The 19,808-nt window shown below is 33.9% G+C and overlaps 1 protein-coding gene across 1 annotated transcript; it reads right to left on the bottom strand.

The window, feature by feature from the left end:
- Positions 1–3,664: 3,664 nt before the first annotated feature.
- On the bottom strand, positions 3,665–19,006 carry LOC143257782 (transmembrane protein 117-like). Its single transcript, XM_076516814.1, has 6 exons — positions 17,688–19,006; positions 16,198–16,457; positions 8,626–8,861; positions 5,388–5,648; positions 4,298–4,424; positions 3,665–3,894 (listed from the first exon to the last, which is right to left on the bottom strand). Exons 1-6 carry the CDS (start codon positions 18,557–18,559, stop codon positions 3,665–3,667), a joined length of 1,986 nt encoding a protein of 661 aa, XP_076372929.1. The 5' UTR covers positions 18,560–19,006.
- Positions 19,007–19,808: the final 802 nt, after the last annotated feature.

The raw sequence follows: 19,808 nt of genomic DNA, 5'->3' as shown, positions 1-19,808 counted from the left end.
AAAATAACAACAAAAAGATGCAATAATGAAACAAAGAAGGCAGCTACTTCTCCACTCCACCCCCAGAGAAAATAACAACAAAAAGAAGCAATAATGAAACAAAGAAGGCAGCTACTTCTCCGCCCATCCCCCAAAAAATAACAACAATAAAAACATAGCACTGTTAAAGCATCGCAATGACATTTGCAGTTTAATGTGATTTCTGTCGCAAACATTGGTGCTGTATGAATCTGTCTTACGTATTAAGTAATATTTCAGAACAGGGTCACGACCCCTATACAAGTGTCTTTTCTGCTAAACAGCATGATCTTCAAATAAACACTCATTTTTTTATTATTCAAACTCCAAACTTATATGGCCCGGCATGGCCAAGCGCGTGAGGCATGCGACTCGTAATCCGAGGGTCGCGGGGTCGTGCCCGCGTCGCGCTAAACATGCTCGCCTTCCCAGCCGTGGGGGTGTATAATGTGACGGTCAATCCCACTATTCGTTGGTAAAAGAGTAGCCCAAGAGTTGGCGGTGGGTGGTGATGACTAGCTGCCTTCCCTCTAGTCTTACACTGCTAAATTAGGGACGGCTAGCACAGATAGCCCTCGAGTAGCTTTGTGCGAAATTCCAAAACAAACAAACAAACAAACAAACCAAACTTATATTTATAAGACTACAACAAATATTAATAATTTATTTGTTCTGTATAGTCGACATAATCACTTTTTAATTTCATTTCTGTAAGTCAGTTTACATATTGAAATCTATATCGTGAATCAGTCAAATCCTCATACCATTGTAGCTAGCAGTTCAGACTTGCAGGTAATTGAGTAATCGAGAAGTAAATTTATCAATCACTCTAATGTTGAAATAACAAAATATATGGAAGGCAGCTAGCCAACACCACCCACTATCAACTCTTGGGATACACTAATCGAATAGTGGGTTTTGACTGACACCCTTATAATGCACCCACTGTAACAAAGTGCAAGGTGGTTCTTGGTAACAAAGGGAAGCGCATCAAATTACAAGTATATTAGATTCACGGTCCAGCACTGGGTTGCACTCGTCTATATTACACGCAAAAATATAAAGTTTGAATTTTTGAAATGAGTACCAGAACACTGACGTTCTAGTAAACTTGGTGACTTATGGAAAGCTTCCAGGTGGAATTATGTTCTTTTGACAATGACTGCTTTTCTGATGCACAATTTCACAATGGAAATTATGTTGCAGGGCTCTTGTCAAGATGCACTGTTGTCAGATAGAGCATGACTGGAGGTAGTAATTATCGAAGATCGTTTTAATACAATGTACTCAGCTCTGTATTACAGGTAGATACAAGTTTACCAAACACTCAAAAACACGGAAGTTATGTAAATTTATCTTGATTAATGAAAAGTTATCTGATGACATGAAAAGTTGCTTCCTTTATAAAAATTTAATTGTAAAAAACTCAAAAACGCCCATGAAAACTTCAAAACACAAAACCTACAATTTGCATGTATCTCCGCATGGACCTAACAAACCTACATGTCAAACGTGGTGAAGATCCATCAACAGGGGGAGATGTAGTGTTAACATGAAATCGCAAAAACAACCATAAAACAGCAAAATGCGAAATCGAACATTTGTATGCATTTCCTCATAGACCCAATGAACCTCCATATCGGATTTTTGAAGATCCATCAATATGGACCGAGTGAGCCTCCGTACGAATTTGGTGAAGATTTGTTCACAGCCTGATAGATTTCAATAATGTCAGATCATATTAATTACTCATTTTAAGTCATAATTATTTTAAAAACAGTATTTACTGACTAAAAGAGTTACTTTTTATTCAATTTTTTTATAAAACCAGTTTAATACAACGCTGTTTTCTCGAAAATTAATGAAAAAATTCCACGAATATTATTCGAGTAAACTTTGAATCACTAGATGGCAGTAGTCACAGTGAAGAATGAAGTATCAAAATAAAAGTCCCCCGCTAGTACAGTGGTTAGTCCATGGATTTACAGCGCTAAAATCAGGGGTTCGATTCCCCTCGATGAACTCAGCAGATAGCCCGATGTGGCTTTGCTATAATAAAACACAAACATCACAATAAAAAAATTAAAATGATAATTTAAAACAAATAAACAAAAAAGTCCGAATTAAACTGCCCCAACATAGCTTTATGATAATGTTTAAATGATTATACTTAGTATTATTGGAGGGTCAACAGCTGAGGACAGGTACACTGGGGTATACAGATTTATGTTTGATTAACATTTCGTCCAAACCTACATGACGGACGGTGATCTGCGCTAGTCGTTTCCTATTAAGCACAACTAAACTAGAAGGAAAGTAGCGAGTTAACACCACCTACAGCCAACTCCTGGGCTGGTCTTTTACCAAAGAAAAGTGGGATTGACTGTTATATTATGACATCTCCACAACCGAAAAGGCGAGTATGTTTGGTGTAACGGAGATTCAAACTCGTGACCTTCAACATTCGAGTGGAGCACCCTAAAATACTGATAAAACCAGACTTCACCCCCATACGTTAACTTTATCACACTCAGCGCTTCAACGGTGATGTATATATGGGTCTTCTTTTCTGTTTCGAGGTTATGACGAGCATTTGTTGAAAGTGTGAATACATTTTCACATATATACATAAGTAGACCACATTTTTCATGTCTCTAATATGAGCCTAAAGAAATATCACAGCTTAATTAACACGACATGATATAAGTGAGTACGTAATGAATGCCAATGGAAGTTAACTATAACAGTGGAAGAGAAATGTCCCTCTGGTGGAGAGATTTCGTTGATTAAATAATATAAAATTATTAGAGTTCACATATTTTAAGGGGAACAAATAGGCTAGTGGTTTTGAATATAATTTTAAAAACTACAATAATTGCATAATGAATTATAAGTCATGAGCAAAACTCAAATGTTGCTAAGCAACTCATATATTTTTGAAGTCATAAGAAATAGCTGCTTGACGTGCCACTAGGTGTCGCCATGCAGTAAGTATAAAACTGTACGACATATATTTCTCGCTTTTCTTCTGTAGCCGACATGTTGTCTGCTTCAAGAAGCCTTGCACCTCTCCTTCTTTAGTTTTTATGTTTGTAGGATTTTCTCTGTATGTTTTTCTGTATGTCCCGCAACAGAATGTTATTACTTTTCAGTTTGTTTTTTTCTTTCAATACACTATACCACTGTCTGAGCCTTAACGAGACCGTCTAATATCAATCAAAACACATTATACGTTCATACTTCTTAAGCGCCCACAAAATAGCTGCTTATCTCTTCTCTCGCCAATAACAAAATCCAAAAGTGATATATACTGTTTTGAACTTCGCACAAAACTAGTCAAGACTAGCAGTCCCTAATATACATCTATGAAAATTGTAATATATTTAATACATAAAATATACGCTGTATTTCTGGAAGTTGTAATACCTCTAATATACAAAATGTACGGTGTATTCCTGGAAGATATAATACTTTTAATACATAAAATGTACAGTGTATTTCTAAAAATTATAACGCATTTAATATATAAATTGTATTGTGTATTTCTGGAAATTACAATAGACTTAATGTAAAAAATGTACGGTGTTCCTGGAGGTTATAATAGATTTAATATAGAAAATATACAGTGTATTTCTTATTAATAGATTTAATATAGAGAATATACAGTGTATTTCTTATTAATAGATTTAATATCTAGACTGTATATGGTTGTCGCCTTACCTGTTCTTAGAACTTCCTGGTCAGCTACAGTATACACCTTATGGCTAGGTCCTATGTACTGACCATATGCCTCCGGAGAATAGAATATCTGATTCTTCCACATGTTCAGGTCTAAAATCATAACGACTACGATGATTCCATAGTTAAACCATTTTCCTAGAAGCACAAATATTTATATTAGCCTAATTTAACCAGTTAACCATCACAGATGCTACTATGTTCTTTATTTTTCAATTAAAAAGGATATAGACAACCATTAACTGGCACGTGGAACAGAAACTCTGAATCACATTAAGATCACAAACAGCTTTTACTGTACTTTTAAAATATACTGTTATTGAGCCACAAAAGACACGGGTACGAAACATCAAACAGAAAACGAGTGAAAGTTAGTGTTTGTGATGACAGTTTCAAATTTCAAACTTACTTCTCACACATTGACACCACATTCAGATATCCACGAGTCAAATTAGGGTTAATAACGTCCATTTAACGCATCGTTTATATTATATTTGATTACCTAATCTCACAACTGGTGTCTGTTTATATCTAATCTCACCTGTAATGTGAAAGACGACATCTGGAATACCGACGTACTTTTGAAACATCCTAAATTTAAAAGACGACACGTGCATACCGGGAAGCTTTATGTCGAGATCACAGACAAAGTGCGGGAAATCCCAATCCTATAAATATATAGATGTAAGTAGAGCTACAGGTAAGGAAGTTCAGTGTACTATATAGATGTAACTAGAGCTACAGGTAAGGAAGTTCAGTGTACTATAATTATATAGATGTAAGTAGAGCTACAGGTAAGGACGTTCAGTGTACTATAAATATATAGATGTAAGTAGAGCTACAGGTAAGGAAGTTCAGTGTACTATAATTATATAGATGTAAGTAGAGCTACAGGTAAGGAAGTTCAGTGTACTATAATTATATAGATGTAAGTAGAGCTACAGGTAAGGACGTTCAGTGTACTATAATTATATAGATGTAAGTAGAGCTACAGGTAAGGAAGTTCAGTGTACCATAATTATATAGATGTAAGTAGAGCCACAGGTAAGGAAGTCCAGTGCACCATAATCATATAGAGTAAGTAGAGCTACAGGTAAGGAAGTTCAGTGTACCATAAACATATAGACGTAAGCAGAGCTACAGGTAAGGAAGTTCAGTGTACTATAATTATATAGATATAAGTAGAGCTACAGGTAAGGAAGTTCAGTGTACTATAATTATATAGATATAAGTAGAGCTACAGGTAAGGAAGTTCAGTGTACCATAATTATATAGATGTAAGCAGAGCTACAGGTAAGGAAGTTCAGTAAAAGTACCATAATTATATAGATGTAAGTAGAGCTACAGGTAAGGAAGTTCAGTGTAACCATAATTATATAGATGTAAGTAGAGCTACAGGTAAGGAAGTTCAGTGTACTATAAATATATAGATGTAAGTAGAGCTACAGGTAAGGAAGTTCAGTGTACTATAATTATATAGATGTAAGTAGAGCTACAGGTAAGGAAGTTCAGTGTACTATAAATATATAGATGTAAGTAGAGCTACAGGTAAGGAAGTTCAGTGTACTATAATTATATAGATGCCAGTTCGCAGTTTCTGATATAAGCAGTGCTACAGGGAGCGACAATACCTGAATCACTATTAAAAGATCCATGACCAATATAAAAGAAGCTAAGAAAGCACGTGACAGTTCTGTAGTCGCTACAAAGTCTCTGTTCAGCCGATCCCACGTGATCCAATCACCGGATATTAGAGTAACCACCAAGGTTGTCATAATTGTTGATCCTGCCCAAAATACAACTATACGAACTCGCCCATGAGTTTTCCAGAACGTTCGCGCAGGTTTCGCCCAATCAACGTACAGGTTGTCCTGGAGCATCATATCTGTAACCTATCAGAAATGCAGATACAGTTATTGTACAAGTGCAGAGAAATAAATCAATAAACATAGTATAATATATCAAAATGAAGATAGAAATGGTAAACTAAATGCGTACATTTCAAAAAGAAAAGAAAGATACAATTTATTCTCTCCTATCAATTTAACACTGAATTTTTACTACAAAACGGAAAATAGTTAGTATTTCTTAATGGAAAATGAAACATCACAGACAATCTGTAAAATTAAAACCTAACAATGTAGGTATGTAGTTAGTAAAAGTGAAGGCTAAGAATATACGAAAGAAGTTTCCAAAGATAGATACTAACAACGTATAAAAACAATTTGTAAAGATAAAGTTTAACAATGTAAAGCAGTTTGTAAAGATAAAGTTTAACAATGTAAAGCAGTTTGTAAAGATAAAGTTTAACAATGTAAAGCAGTTTGTAAGGATAAAGTTTAACAATGTAAAGCAGTTTGTAAAGATAAAGTTTAACAATGTAAAGCAGTTTGTAAGGATAAAGTTTAACAATGTAAAACAATTTGTAAAGATAAAGTTTAACAATGTAAAGCAGTTTGTAAAGATAAAGTTTAACAATGTAAAGCAGTTTGTAAAGATAAAGTTTAACAATGTAAAGCAGTTTGTAAAGATAAAGTTTAATAATGTAAAGCAGTTTGTAAAGATAAAGTTTAACAATGTAAAGCAGTTTGTAAGGATAAAGTTTAACAATGTAAAGCAGTTTGTAAAGATAAAGTTTAATAATGTAAAGCAGTTTGTAAGGATAAAGTTTAACAATGTAAAGCAGTTTGTAAAGATAAAGTTTAACAATGTAAAGCAGTTTGTAAGGATAAAGTTTAACAATGTAAAACAATTTGTAAAGATAAAGTTTAACAATGTAAAGCAGTTTGTAAAGATAAAGTTTAACAATGTAAAGCAGTTTGTAAAGATAAAGTTTAACAATGTAAAGCAGTTTGTAAAGATAAAGTTTAATAATGTAAAGCAGTTTGTAAAGATAAAGTTTAACAATGTAAAGCAGTTTGTAAGGATAAAGTTTAACAATGTAAAGCAGTTTGTAAAGATAAAGTTTAACAATGTAAAGCAGTTTGTAAAGATAAAGTTTAATAATGTAAAGCAGTTTGTAAAGATAAAGTTTAACAATGTAAAGCAGTTTGTAAAGTCTAACAATATAAATACGTAGTTTTTAAAAGTAAAAACTGACAACATATGAAAGTAGATTTCAAAGTTAAAGCATAACAAAAATACATAACAAAAATAGATTCTAAAGATAGACTGGCAATGTATTTATATATTTAATAAATGTAAAACTAACTCTATATGAGAGTTTGTAACGGATAAGACTAGCATTGTGAGAAAGTTGTTCCTAAATGTAACAACATGTGTTGCATAACGGTGTTTAAAAGCTGACGCTAACATTCCTTACAATATAAAACTCCTCACTGCCTACTGCCATATAATGTGTAATGTTCCTAACTGCCCACTTTAGAATAAAGTTTCTAACTACCTACTTCCGATTATTTTATCAATTTCTAATTGCCTACTTCAGATTAGCGTATCAAGTTTCTAATTGCCTACTTCCGATTAGTGTATCAAGTTTCTTACTGCCTACTTCCGATTAGTGTATCAAGTTTCTAACTGCCTACTTCCGATTAGTGTATCAAGTTTCTAACTACCTACTTCCGATTAGTGTATAAAGTTTCTAATTGGTTACTTCCGATTACTGTATTAAGTTTCTAGTTGCCTAACTCCGATTAGTTTATCAGTTTCTAATTGCCTACTTCTGATTAGTGTATCAAGTTTCTAATTGCCTACTTTCGATTTGTGTATCAAGTTTCTAATTGCCTACTTCCGATTGGTATATCAAGTTTCTAATTGCCTACTTCCGATTAGTATATCAAGTTTCTAGTTGCCTACTTCCGATTAGTGTATCAAGTTTCTAAATGCCTACTTCCGATTAGTGTATCAAGTTTCTAATTGCCTACTTCCGATTAGTATATCAAGTTTCTAATTGCCTACTTCCGATTAGTGTATCAAGTTTCTAATTGCCTACTTCCGATTAGTATATCAAGTTTCTAATTGCCTACTTCCGATTAGTATATCAAGTTTCTGACTGCCTACTTCCGATTAGTGTATAAAGTTTTTAATCGAAGATAAAAAGAATGTGGGTATAAATTCCTTTTACATAAAACAATATAATTATTAATAATTATTTAAAATTTATGAAACATTTGTGTAAAAAACGAATTACCCTATAAGTACTTTTTGTTCTGTCTTACTGAAACATTATTAAGTTAATAACCCACTTGCCCATATTTTACAGGAGCCTGGGAACGAAATACAAACACGCCGGGTTAATCCTGTAACCAACAAGTTATAAGTTATAATGCACGTGCAAGATGCTCACTTGATGCATTCTACATCCCACGTAAACACGAGGCTTAGCGAGTTTATAATTCATAAATTATTCACAGTTCATGAGTTTTGATGACAGTTCTCTGATCAACAGATATGTCTTTGAACAACAGTATTCGGTTTTTATACTGTTGTGATTATACTATTTAAAATTCAGTAAGCCTAAAACGTGTCTAAATATTACAGTAACTACAGCTTCCACCCACGTTCTTCTTGATTCATCCAGTTTTGGATTCAAAATGTGTAATAGACAAATGTAGGGAGATGATGAAGAAAATATTTGTCGAGGCCAAAGACCCTTAGAATTCATCTGTCCCTAATTTTGAATTACTGGCCACAGTCAAAAGGCAAAACCCACTACAGAAAGGCTACGTCATAATAATAAGATTAGTTGCCTCTTTTGTTAAATACACTAAAAACTGTAAATGCAGAGCATATTCAACAGCATTACATCTCGAGCTTCAGACCTTCTGATTCAAAGCCCAATACATTAACTACTAGGCAACGCTCAAACTTCTAGTGCAAGTTAGGTAATCTTGTTGGTTTTTTTTAACTCACCATCCAAGCCGTGAAAAAATCTCCTAGCCAGGTACCCGACGCTGCAACCTTCATAAAGCTCATATTGGTAATACCCATCTTCTCCGTGATCCTGTAGGGTTCTGGGTTGGTGTAGCTAGACAGGAGGAAGGTATTGTAAACAAGAGAAAAGATATAAACGAAGATGATGACGGTGAGAAACATTATCATCCACGTCCCCTGTTCTTCACGAAACATTTTTAGACGGAAGATGTTTCCTGTAATAAAGGAAACTTGATTTTTGCACTTAGGTAATATTCTTGTATGTACAGTGACACACAAGTGTAGAACTTGTCAACTGAAAATGAAAAACACCCTAAGTTGACTTTAATAGCAGGTTTTTCTACTTTACCTTTTATGTTTGTTAAGTTTATAATTAATAAAAGTTTTAATTGTATATTCTTGTAAATAAATATAAATATATATATAATAAACTCAACTAAATATCGATATGTTAAGACAACCTTAGCTAGATGTCGCCACACACAATAATACAGTAGGTTACATACAAAGCAGAAATTAATACAGGTTTCGCTAGATGTCGCCACTAAAAAGTGCATTAAAATTATAAGAATACCTCATGAATTGTTGAGCATAATATTTCACAATTTATCTGATAAAAAATATGAGTAAAAAACAAAACAGATAATAGTGAATGGCACAGCATACAGACTCAAAATGTTCATCACAAACTCTCAGACAGAATAACATCATTCGAAACGACAGTCACACAACTCTTCCAAAACTATCCTTATGATTAAAAGAAAATTAGTTTACCATGTGTTATAAGAACAGTGTTAAAAACAGCAGATTTCGCGCAATAGAGAAACTGATTATGAATTTCGATAGTACGTGGACTCAAAATGTTCAACTTTTCGCTCGGTAATAATTAGTGAAGGTCAGGCTCGTGACGTCAGTTTTAGTAGACAATGAAATGTTTAAGTATTGAATAGTCAGGATAGAGCCTTTTCAGGTTCCTAAAGAGAGAAAACTGAGGAAATTGTGAGTGGAAGAAAGCAAGCCCACAGAAATTGATGTTCCATATTCTGACTGTTTATAAGGAAGAGATTATAATACAGCCCCTAAATAAATTAGGCCTCAAAACATAGTAAAAGGTTTACAAAAGTATGCCATGTCTTCCTTCTTCAGTTATACAGAGGGAGGAATGTAAAAGAACAGTTGAGAAGCAATAAAGAATGCATTTAGATAACTGAGCAACTAGACGTTGTATTGTAAGGACTATGTAGTTCTAAGAGATATGCTTCACATATTTTCTACTTTCCACACACGTGCTACATGATTGTCACAGAACAAGTAAAGCTGATGGTAAGGTCACAGCTTTTTCTGTTCTCGTTAATTCAAAGTTGTATTCCTACTGTTTTGTTTTATCAGAAAATTACTCTTACGTGTCTCCACTTTTTGTGTTCATGAAAATGGTCGACTGCTTTGATATGAGTTGCGTAAATTACACTAGTGCTAGTCTTCAAAATATGGTATAACTAACTAGTTCGATCATTTTTACATATATTTATGTGATGGCCCGTAGATAAGGATCTCTCTTTCGTTCTTATTTCCGCCAATAATTGATTCGAATTGATAACTCTGACTTAGACCCATTTATTTTATCAATAATTGATTCGAATTGATAACTCTGACTTAGACCCATTCATTTTATCAATAATTGATTCGAATTGATAACTCTGACTTAGACCCATTCATTTTATCAATAATTGATTCGAATTGATAACTCTGACTTAGATCACTTCATTTTATCAATAATTGATTCGAATTGATAACTCTGACTTAGACCCATTCATTTTATCAATAATTGATTCGAATTGATAACTCTGACTTAGACCCATTTATTTTATCAATAATTGATTCAAATTGATAACTCTGACTTAGACCCATTCATTTTATCAATAATTGATTTGAATTGATAACTCTGACTTAGATCAATTCATTTTATCAATAATTGATTCGAATTGATAACTCTGACTCAGATCCATTCATTTTATCAATAATTGTTTCGAATTGATAACTCTAACTTAGACCCATTAATTTTATAAATAACTGACTCTAATTGATAACTCTAACTTAGGCCCATCCATTTCATCAATAATTGATTCGAATTGATAATTCTGGCTTAGACCCTATAATTTTATCAATAACTGATTCGAATTGATAACTCTGACTTAGACCCATTCATTTTATCAATAATTGATTCGAATTGATAACTCTGACTTAGACCCATTCATTTTATCAATAACTGATTCGAATTGATAACCCTGACTTAGACCCATTCATTTTATCAATAATTGATTCGAATTGATAATTCTGACTTAGACCCATTCCTTTTATCAATAATTGATTCGAATTGATAACTCTGGCTCAGACCCATTCATTTTATCAATAATTGTTTCGAATTGATAACTCTGACTTAGACCCATTCATTTTATCAATAACTGGTTCGAATTGATACACCGGAAATATACACATTCATCTTGTCAATAACTGGTTCGAACTACTAACCCTGACTTTAGACTTATTAATCTTACCAATAATTGGTTCAAAACGATACACCTGAACAAATACATTCATCTTGTCAACAATAATTGGTTGGAAATAACTCTGTTAACCTAAACCGTATTTAGTTGAGAATGTTTTAAATCTAGGATGTTGCTAAATGATTTTTGTGTTTGCGTTTTGATCTTGCCTTTACCTTTGAAATGAAGTGATTGTTCTTTGTAAGGTGAAGGAGGTCCATTTTCATTCAGCTTGATATAATGGACTACGATAAGAGTCAGTTCATCTTCGTATGTAAATACTTTCATCAAGGATACCTCTTCAATGTTAGTCACTTTCACAGAAGACCAATTTGTTGTCTTCTCAGAATCAGTTTTAGTCATTTTCACAGAAGACCAGTTAGAATGTATCTGAAGACGCCTGTTAACCTGAAGATAACCTAAGAAGGTATAAACGTTGTTCTCTGCTTCATTTTGGTAAAAGAGTTAATATCCATACCAGCCATCCTGAGATACAAGTTTACTTCAAATGGGTTTCTCATCATTACGGAGAAGACCATTTTGTTGTCTTCTCAGATTCAATGCTAATTACTTTCACAGAAGACGCGTTTGCTGTCTTCTCAGATTCAATGTTAGTCACTTCCACAGAAGACCAGTTTGTTGTTTTCCCAGATTCAATGTCAGTCACTTCCACAGAAGACCAGTCAGTCTGTTGTCTTCTCATAACGTTTGTTTCAAAGTCAAAATGAACATCTTCTGATTATAAACAATTATTTCTAAAATACAGTATAGAACATCACTGATCTTCCATAAAAATGGATAAAGTTTATTTTCAGCGTTGACTGAACTTTGTAGACATAGCTTTATCTCTCTCGTATGGTATATAATTTATCACGTACCAAAACATTGGAAACAGAGCGTCTCGGTACTGACACCAGGCTATATCCTGTCTTATGCGGGTGCGCTCTGAGTTATCTTCAGGGTATTCATAGATAAGGACGTTCATAGTTGGATCGGCAAAGGTTGAACAAACGTCTATTTTCTAACAATCGCAAGACGTAGTTAGCTCATTGAACCCCTAAGAACCACTGAAGAAACTGCTGTTATCTTAATATTAACGCCAATGGTAAATCACAAATGAAAGCGCTGTTTATCATGTATTAGCCTTGTCCTCTTCCTTATCAACCTTTGGCTACAGAGATGTTCCAACGATCGTCGTGGATCTAAACTAGACATGGGTACTTAAGTATAACTCGTATACTTACGTATCGTGGTTCAGTGAGAATGGCAAATATTCGTGCCATGTATCTAATTCCAGTGTGTGACTAGCTTGTTTGATACAGTTCAGAAACATGTAAAGTTCTTGTTATCTTGTGTCAAAAAATAATATTTATTTATATACACACAGCTCCTTACCAGATATAAAAATTTCTTACCCACACAGTTTTACCATAAACCTGCACACACTACCAACAAACTTAACGCGATATAATTGAATGTTTTCACTAATCATTTTGACTGGTTGGTTAGTATTCTTTATTATTATTAGTTTAAAACTTCATTTCTCAATAAAAATAAAGATCAAAAGGTACCACATTCATTACTGGTCAGTTTACAGGGATCCTCTCGTAATCTCACATATCAGGTTGAATCACCGTTTGCCGAGAAGCAGACAACATGGCCCTGTACTAGACATAACTCTACAAGATACTGAAAGGTTCCTAGTTTGAGTATAGTTCAATGGTGGTACATAAGTTTGCAACTGGTCCAGATACTCACTGAGGGTTACAGTGGAGAAGTCACATCAGATATTAACGGAGAATTACAGTGGAGAACTCACATCAGATATTGACGGAGGGTTACAGTGGAGAACTCACATCAGATATTGACGGAGGGTTACAGTGGAGAACTCACATCAGATATCCACAGAGGGTTACAGTGGAGAACTCACATCAAATATCCACAGAAGGTTACAGCAGCGAAAGTGACTTTCAAATTCATGCCAAAGGAGCTGAGTTGGACGAGCCCTGATGCTTGTTCTTGTCAAAAAATATGAAATTCTTGCCTCTTTGAACAAAGTTTGGACAAAACTAGTTTTTGTGGTAGTGTTTAAGATTCTCATAGTAAACGACTTCGACTGTTGAAGCAGAGTGTACTAAGATCATGAAAAGCTAGTATCTCGAACGGTGACACACTACACCCAAAACTGTTTGGGCGATGTAAGAAAATAAACATTAGTGGGTACGTCACTTCAAATAATTTGGTGCTATCATGTTTCGAGCCTAATAAGTGACAACAAGCATTAGGAGTGTAGAAGATCAAAATGTGACGGTACAATAAACAAGTTAGGTGTAGTTTAAAATACTTGTCAGTTATTATTGTTAAAAAAACTTGTAGAAATAAAATGATGAAAATGTAAAACCTCTTATTAACTGATAAAAGGAATTCTGATCTAATTATGGTATACCCAAGTTTGTTGATTTTTTATATTATCAGATATCTCGATGTGATGTGCATTACAAATATCCTACAGTTCATAAGATATTGTTCAGATATACAAAACAAACGAAAAGCACCAAAACATCACACAAACATAGTATTATGTACATCAATGTCCACAGAAACATTTGTGCGTTTGGGGGACCTTTTTAAGTTTTCACATAATAACCTAAGTTAATCTAGGTGAGTGAATAGTATTATGACACTCCCTCTAATATATTATTCGTTATTCTACAACAGACTAAATGTTTAATTATTATTTATCGCACATTTCTTTTCACAGATACATTTCCAATTCAACCTTCAAATATGCAACATAAAGTGTAATAATATATATATTCAATGAATTAGATTACTTATCATAGTTTATGTATTTTTGAACACGTGTTCAATGTCCGTTATATTCTTTGGAGTAAATTATTCTCTGTTGCTAAGTGCACTTTTATATCGCTACAGTTGAAATGCCATAGAGGGCGTTCAACTTCCCTGATGTGAATATATTTTGTTAATATTTAAAATACGTACTGACTAAATGATTTCTAGTTTCAAACGCATTAAATTACAAGAGGTTATAGAAAAAAAAACAAAAAAAACAGGTAAATAGGAATTCTACAACATATAGCACGATACTGGATTATAATTAAAAAATCCAACAATCTGTATACTGAACTATAGAAAGAACCAATATGTATAATCAACTGTAAGAAGATCCAATCTGTATAATGCACTGTAGGAAGAACCAATCTGTATACTGAACTGTAAGAAGATCCAATCTGTATAATCAACTGTAAGAAGATCCAATTTGTATAATGCACTGTAGGAAGAACCAATCTGTATACTGAACTGTAAAAAGATCCAATCTGTATACTGAACTATAGAAAGAACCAATGTGTATAATCACTGTAAAAAGATCCAATCTGTATACTGAACTATAGAAAGAACCAATGTGTATAATCACTGTAAGAAGATCCAATCTGTATAATGAACTGTAGGAAGAACCAATGTGTGTAACGAACTGTAGGAAGAACCAATCTGTATAATGAACTGAAGGAAGAACCAACCTGTATAACGAACTGTAGGAAGAACCAACCTGTATAACGAACTGTAGGAAGAACCAACCTGTCAGAAGACTGTAGAAAAAGACAATCACTTTTTCACTGTATAACAGTAAACATAAGAAAACAAAACATTGATCTGTAGGAAAAAAAACACCTTGATAACGTATTGTGTAAAAAACAACCACCTTACAAACGTATTGTATAAAAAACAACCACCTTACAAACGTATTATATAAAGACAACGACCTTACTAACGTATTATATAAAAAAAACAACCATCTTACTAACGTATTGTATAAAAAACAACCATCTTACTAACGTATTGTATAAAATTATCATCTTACTAACGTATTGTGTAAAAACAACCACTTTAATACGTATTGTATAAAAACAACCATCTTGTTGATGTTCTGTATAAAACACAACCATCTCACTAACGTATTGTATAATAAACAACCATCTTACTAACGTACTGTATAAAAAGAACCATCTTGTTGATGTGCTGTATAAAAAGAACCATCTTGTTGATGTACTGTATAAAAAGAACCATCTTGTTGATGTACTGTATAAAAAGAACCATCTTGTTGATGTACTGTATAAAAAGAACCATTTTGTTGATGTACTGTATAAAAAGAAACATCTTGTTGATGTACTGTATAAAAAGAACCATCTTGTTGATGTACTGTATAAAAAGAAACATCTTGTTGATGTACTGTATAAAAAGAAACATCTTGTTGATGTACTGTATAAAAAGAAACATCTTGATGTACTGTATAAAAAGAACCATTTTGTTGATGTACTGTATAAAAAGAACCATCTTGTTGATGTACTGTATAAAAATAAACATCTTGTTGATGTACTGTATAAAAAGAAACATCTTGTTGATGTACTGTATAAAAAGAACCATCTTGTTGATGTACTGTATAAAAAGAACCATTTTGTTGATGTACTGTATAAAAAGAAACATCTTGTTGATGTACTGTATAAAAAGAACCATCTTGTTGATGTACTGTATAAAAAGAACCATCTTGTTGATGTACTGTATAAAAAGAACCATCTTGTTGATGTACTGTATAAAAAGAACCATTTTGTTGATGTACTGTATAAAAAGAAACATCTTGTTGATGTACTGTATAAAAAGAACCATCTTGTTGATGTACTGTATAAAAAGAACCATTTTGTTGATGTACTGTATAAAAAAAAACATCTTGTTGATGTACTGTATAAAAAGAACCATCTTGTTGATGTACTGTATAAAAAGAACCATCTTGTTGATGTACTGTATAAAAATTTATAAGAAATTCCTGTTAAATAAATGTTTTCTTTGCTAATATAATTTATAATTATAATTTACTGTGTATGTACTGTAATTTATCTAGTACCATACGGTATTACAAAAGTTACACACTCGTAATGTATATTTCTTTCACTTACTGTCATTTGTTTAGCGTTCTATGAAAGGTTTTACTTACGGAGAAGACAATGGTGGATAAAATGATTTCCAACTTCGAGGCCCAGGACGATAGCAAACAGCCATAGCGCTACCTTTACGAGACACCAGGTCCACTCGGGAGGGTATTTTGTTGCAATGAATGAGAAGACATTGCCAACAACTGGAATCTCGCTCTCTGCGTGACTGTGCGAGACTGGGTCTTCAGCGAAAATGAGAAAATTGCAAAATATAACGAAATATGATACAAAGAGCCGAGCATAAGGGTGCTGGAAGAAGTACCTGAAAAAAACATAAAGCAAAACATAAAATATATATATATATATGTAAATTTCTCCTCGTGTCATCACAACAATAAGAGAAATGTCTCTCAGTCTTTCTTTAACCCTCAGATTATAGTCTTTCTTCTTTTAACATTAAATACCCGTGAAGCTCACGTAATTACACTTTCCTGAGAAATGTTATGTTATTTCTTTTTACAGCATTCAGCGTATAAAAATAATTTTGTACTTGAAATATCTAGGCGTCTCCTGGCGGTAATGAGTCAAATTAACTCAGATGTTTATGGCGTTTTTGTAGGCTTATATATTAAGATAATCCCTAAACTAATAATTTTATGGATCTCCAATCAATCTGGCGAATAAGTGTTTGTTTATTTCATCTTTAGTTGCATTTTTGCGCAAAGCTACTGCGCAAGGTGTCCCTAACTCAGAAGTGGTCGACTAAAAGGAATAGGACCGGCATGGTCAGATGGTTAAGACACTCGACTCGTACTCCGAAGGTCGCGGTTCGAATCTCCGTCACACCAAACATGCTCGCCTTTTCAACCATGGGGGCGTTATAATGTGACGGTCAATTCCACTATTCGTTGGTAAAAGAGCAGCCCAAGAGTTGGCGGTGGGTAGTAATGACTAGCTTCTTTCCCTCTAGTCTTACACTGCTAAATTGGGGACGGCTAGCATAGATAGTTCATGTGCAGCTTTGCGCAAAATTCAAAACAAACCAAACCTAAAAGGAAGGTACCTGATGAATGCAACCTATCGCCAACTCTCGAGTTATTCTTTAACTAATAAACAGTGAGATAAAGCATCACATTATAATACTCCAAAGGTTGAAAGGCCAAGCGTGTTTGATGACAGGACTCGAGCCCGAAGCCTGCAGATTGTGAGTCGGACGCCCTAATGTCAGGCTTGCAGATTAACAGTTCCGAAAAATATGTTTCAAAAATAGGCGAGGTCTTGCTGATAACTCTAGGGTTAAGATATAGTGGGAAGTTATAAAACTATGTTCTATTTTAATTTTATACATCGGTTTTACAAACTTGATGCACAATAACGACATTTAGAGATGAACTGTGTTTTACCATCTGGAGTCAATGAAAAAAACAAATGTAAACCACGTATTTAGATAAATTTTGTTTTAGCAGGTTATTCGGCAGTTACAACAAATTACAATTTTAGAATAATAACAACCACAACTAAAGTTAATTTCCTAAACATGATTTAAACTAACCTGAAATCCTTTTCCATATGAAGAGAATAAATACTTTGACTATCAAAGTCCCACTGCGGTTTGCAAGACGGCGTGTCTGTAAACATCTTTGATGACAACTGGACATCACTGTCAGGTTTGGTGTCTCTTTCCTCATTAAGAGGTTCGTAGTGATCCTTTGTCAGTGGGACCGGTCCAGGAAGTTTGAATTCTTGAAAAAACCCGTCAAGAGCAAAACCCGGAGATGTAAGGAACAGAGAAGACCACGAGTCCACGCGACACGTGGAAACTGAGCTCCCCGTGCTGTCATCAATGTATCTAATGTCTTCAAGTAACAACGCAAGTCTGGCAGGAGGATCAGACGAGGACTGGAACGTGACTGAGAACTGACGATCTTGTCGGCAGTCCGAAAGAGTCCTCCGCGTGATGCAAGGCTTCAGATGTAACTCCTCCTCAGCTTCCACAAATGAATCGGACTTGGGTCTGTCAATTCGGTTTCTCGCTGAAGATGTAGATCCGGTTCCAGTAGGAGGCGCTTCTAAGTAGCTCTGCTTAAACGTCCGACTTCTTTCTCGACATCTTTCTTCCATTTGGCGAATGGCTATGCTAGTTGCCGTTATCCATGATTCCATATCTTCAGAATCGGAACAGTAATTCGTAACCTCCTGGTCCTCTGTACGACGAAGTACGAGATTAGAGGCTGTTACCCATGAATCCTTGTCTTCGGATTCGGAACACGAATCCAAGTCCTCTTGGTCCTCTATGTGGCTGAGCGCTGGATTAGTAGCTGTTACCCACAATTCCTTATTTTCCGAATCGGAGAAGGATTTTAATCTCTCCTTTTGTTCCATCATACACATGGTTTTAACTATCGGACTCAGTAATAAAGGCATTTTGGGAGGTACCTTTTGAACATACTCGAGGACTTTTTAAAGTAAGTGCTGATGGACCTAGAAAAATGAGTTTATTTCTTTGTAAAAAGTTTCTTCAAACCTAAATATTTCCTTTTAACCGACTCCATGTGCAGGATCTGGAACCGAAATGTGAGCGAGGGAAGTCTTAATTAATTATTGTGCTTGTCGTGTTTATACTATATCCCAAATACACAAAAAAGTGAAGGAGAAACTGATAGACATCCCCCTACCATTGCGTTATTACGCAATTTTAACTTCTTTAGACACATTTTAATATATAAGTTAACGTAACCCTCTTAATTATTAATAACACTGGGGCACAAAAGCTATAGGTTCAAGAAACCTACTGTTTTTGTCTTCCAGTGGGATGACGGTAAATAGGGTAGACACAGCACACGGTCCAGTATCAGTTTGCTCTGAAACAAACAATTATTTTTAGAACAGCAGTTAGGCATTTCTTGCTAAATTATAACATAAAACTCACAGAACTAAATACTTACACGTTAGATTAACCAAGTCTGTATCTGATGTAATAATAACCTTAATGAACTGGAAAATGTTGTGTTCTAAAGTCTGTATCTGATGTAATAATAACCTTAATGAACTGGAAAATGTTGTGTTCTAAAGTCTGTATCTGATGTAATAATAACCTTAATGAACTGGAAAATGTTGTGTTCTAAAGTCTGATCTGATGTAATAATAACCTTAATGAACTGGAAAATGTTGTGTTCTAAAGTCTGTATCTGATGTAATAATAACCTTAATGAACTGGAAAATGTTGTGTTCTAAAATCTGTACCTGATGTAATAATAACCTTAATGAACTGGAAAATGTTGTGTTCTAAAGTCTGTATCTGATGTAATAATAACCTTAATGAACTGGAAAATGTTGTGTTCTAAAATCTGTATCTGATGTAATAATAACCTTAATGAACTGGAAAATGTTGTGTTCTAAAGTCTGTATCTGATGTAATAATAACCTTAATGAACTGGAAAATGTTGTGTTCTAAAGTCTGTATCTGATGTAATAATAACCTTAATGAACTGGAAAATGTTGTGTTCTAAAATCTGTACCTGATGTAATAATAACCTTAATGAACTGGAAAATGTTGTGTTCTAAAGTCTGTATCTGATGTAATAATAACCTTAATGAACTGGAAAATGTTGTGTTCTAAAGTCTATATCTGATGTAATAATAACCTTAATGAACTGGAAAATGTTGTGTTCTA

Source organism: Tachypleus tridentatus, chromosome 7 (assembly GCF_004210375.1).
Source record: "Tachypleus tridentatus isolate NWPU-2018 chromosome 7, ASM421037v1, whole genome shotgun sequence".
In the NCBI taxonomy this organism is placed as follows: Eukaryota; Metazoa; Arthropoda; class Merostomata; order Xiphosura; family Limulidae; genus Tachypleus; species Tachypleus tridentatus.
The sequence above is the reverse complement of the archived record's forward strand: the minus strand, read 5'-3'. Positions and strand labels throughout refer to the sequence as shown.

Bases quoted from the DNA above. Each gene is read 5' to 3' on its own strand.
- LOC143257782 (XM_076516814.1), bottom strand. From the start codon at position 18,559: ATGCCTTTATTACTGAGTCCGATAGTTAAAACCATGTGTATGATGGAA. The intron at 5,649-8,625 runs GTGAGTTAAAAA...CATTTCTGATAG, and splicing joins ATTTTTTCACGGCTTGGATG to GTTACAGATATGATGCTCCA. The intron at 3,895-4,297 runs GTGAGATTAGAT...TTGTGCTTCTAG, and splicing joins TGTCGTCTTTCACATTACAG to GAAAATGGTTTAACTATGGA.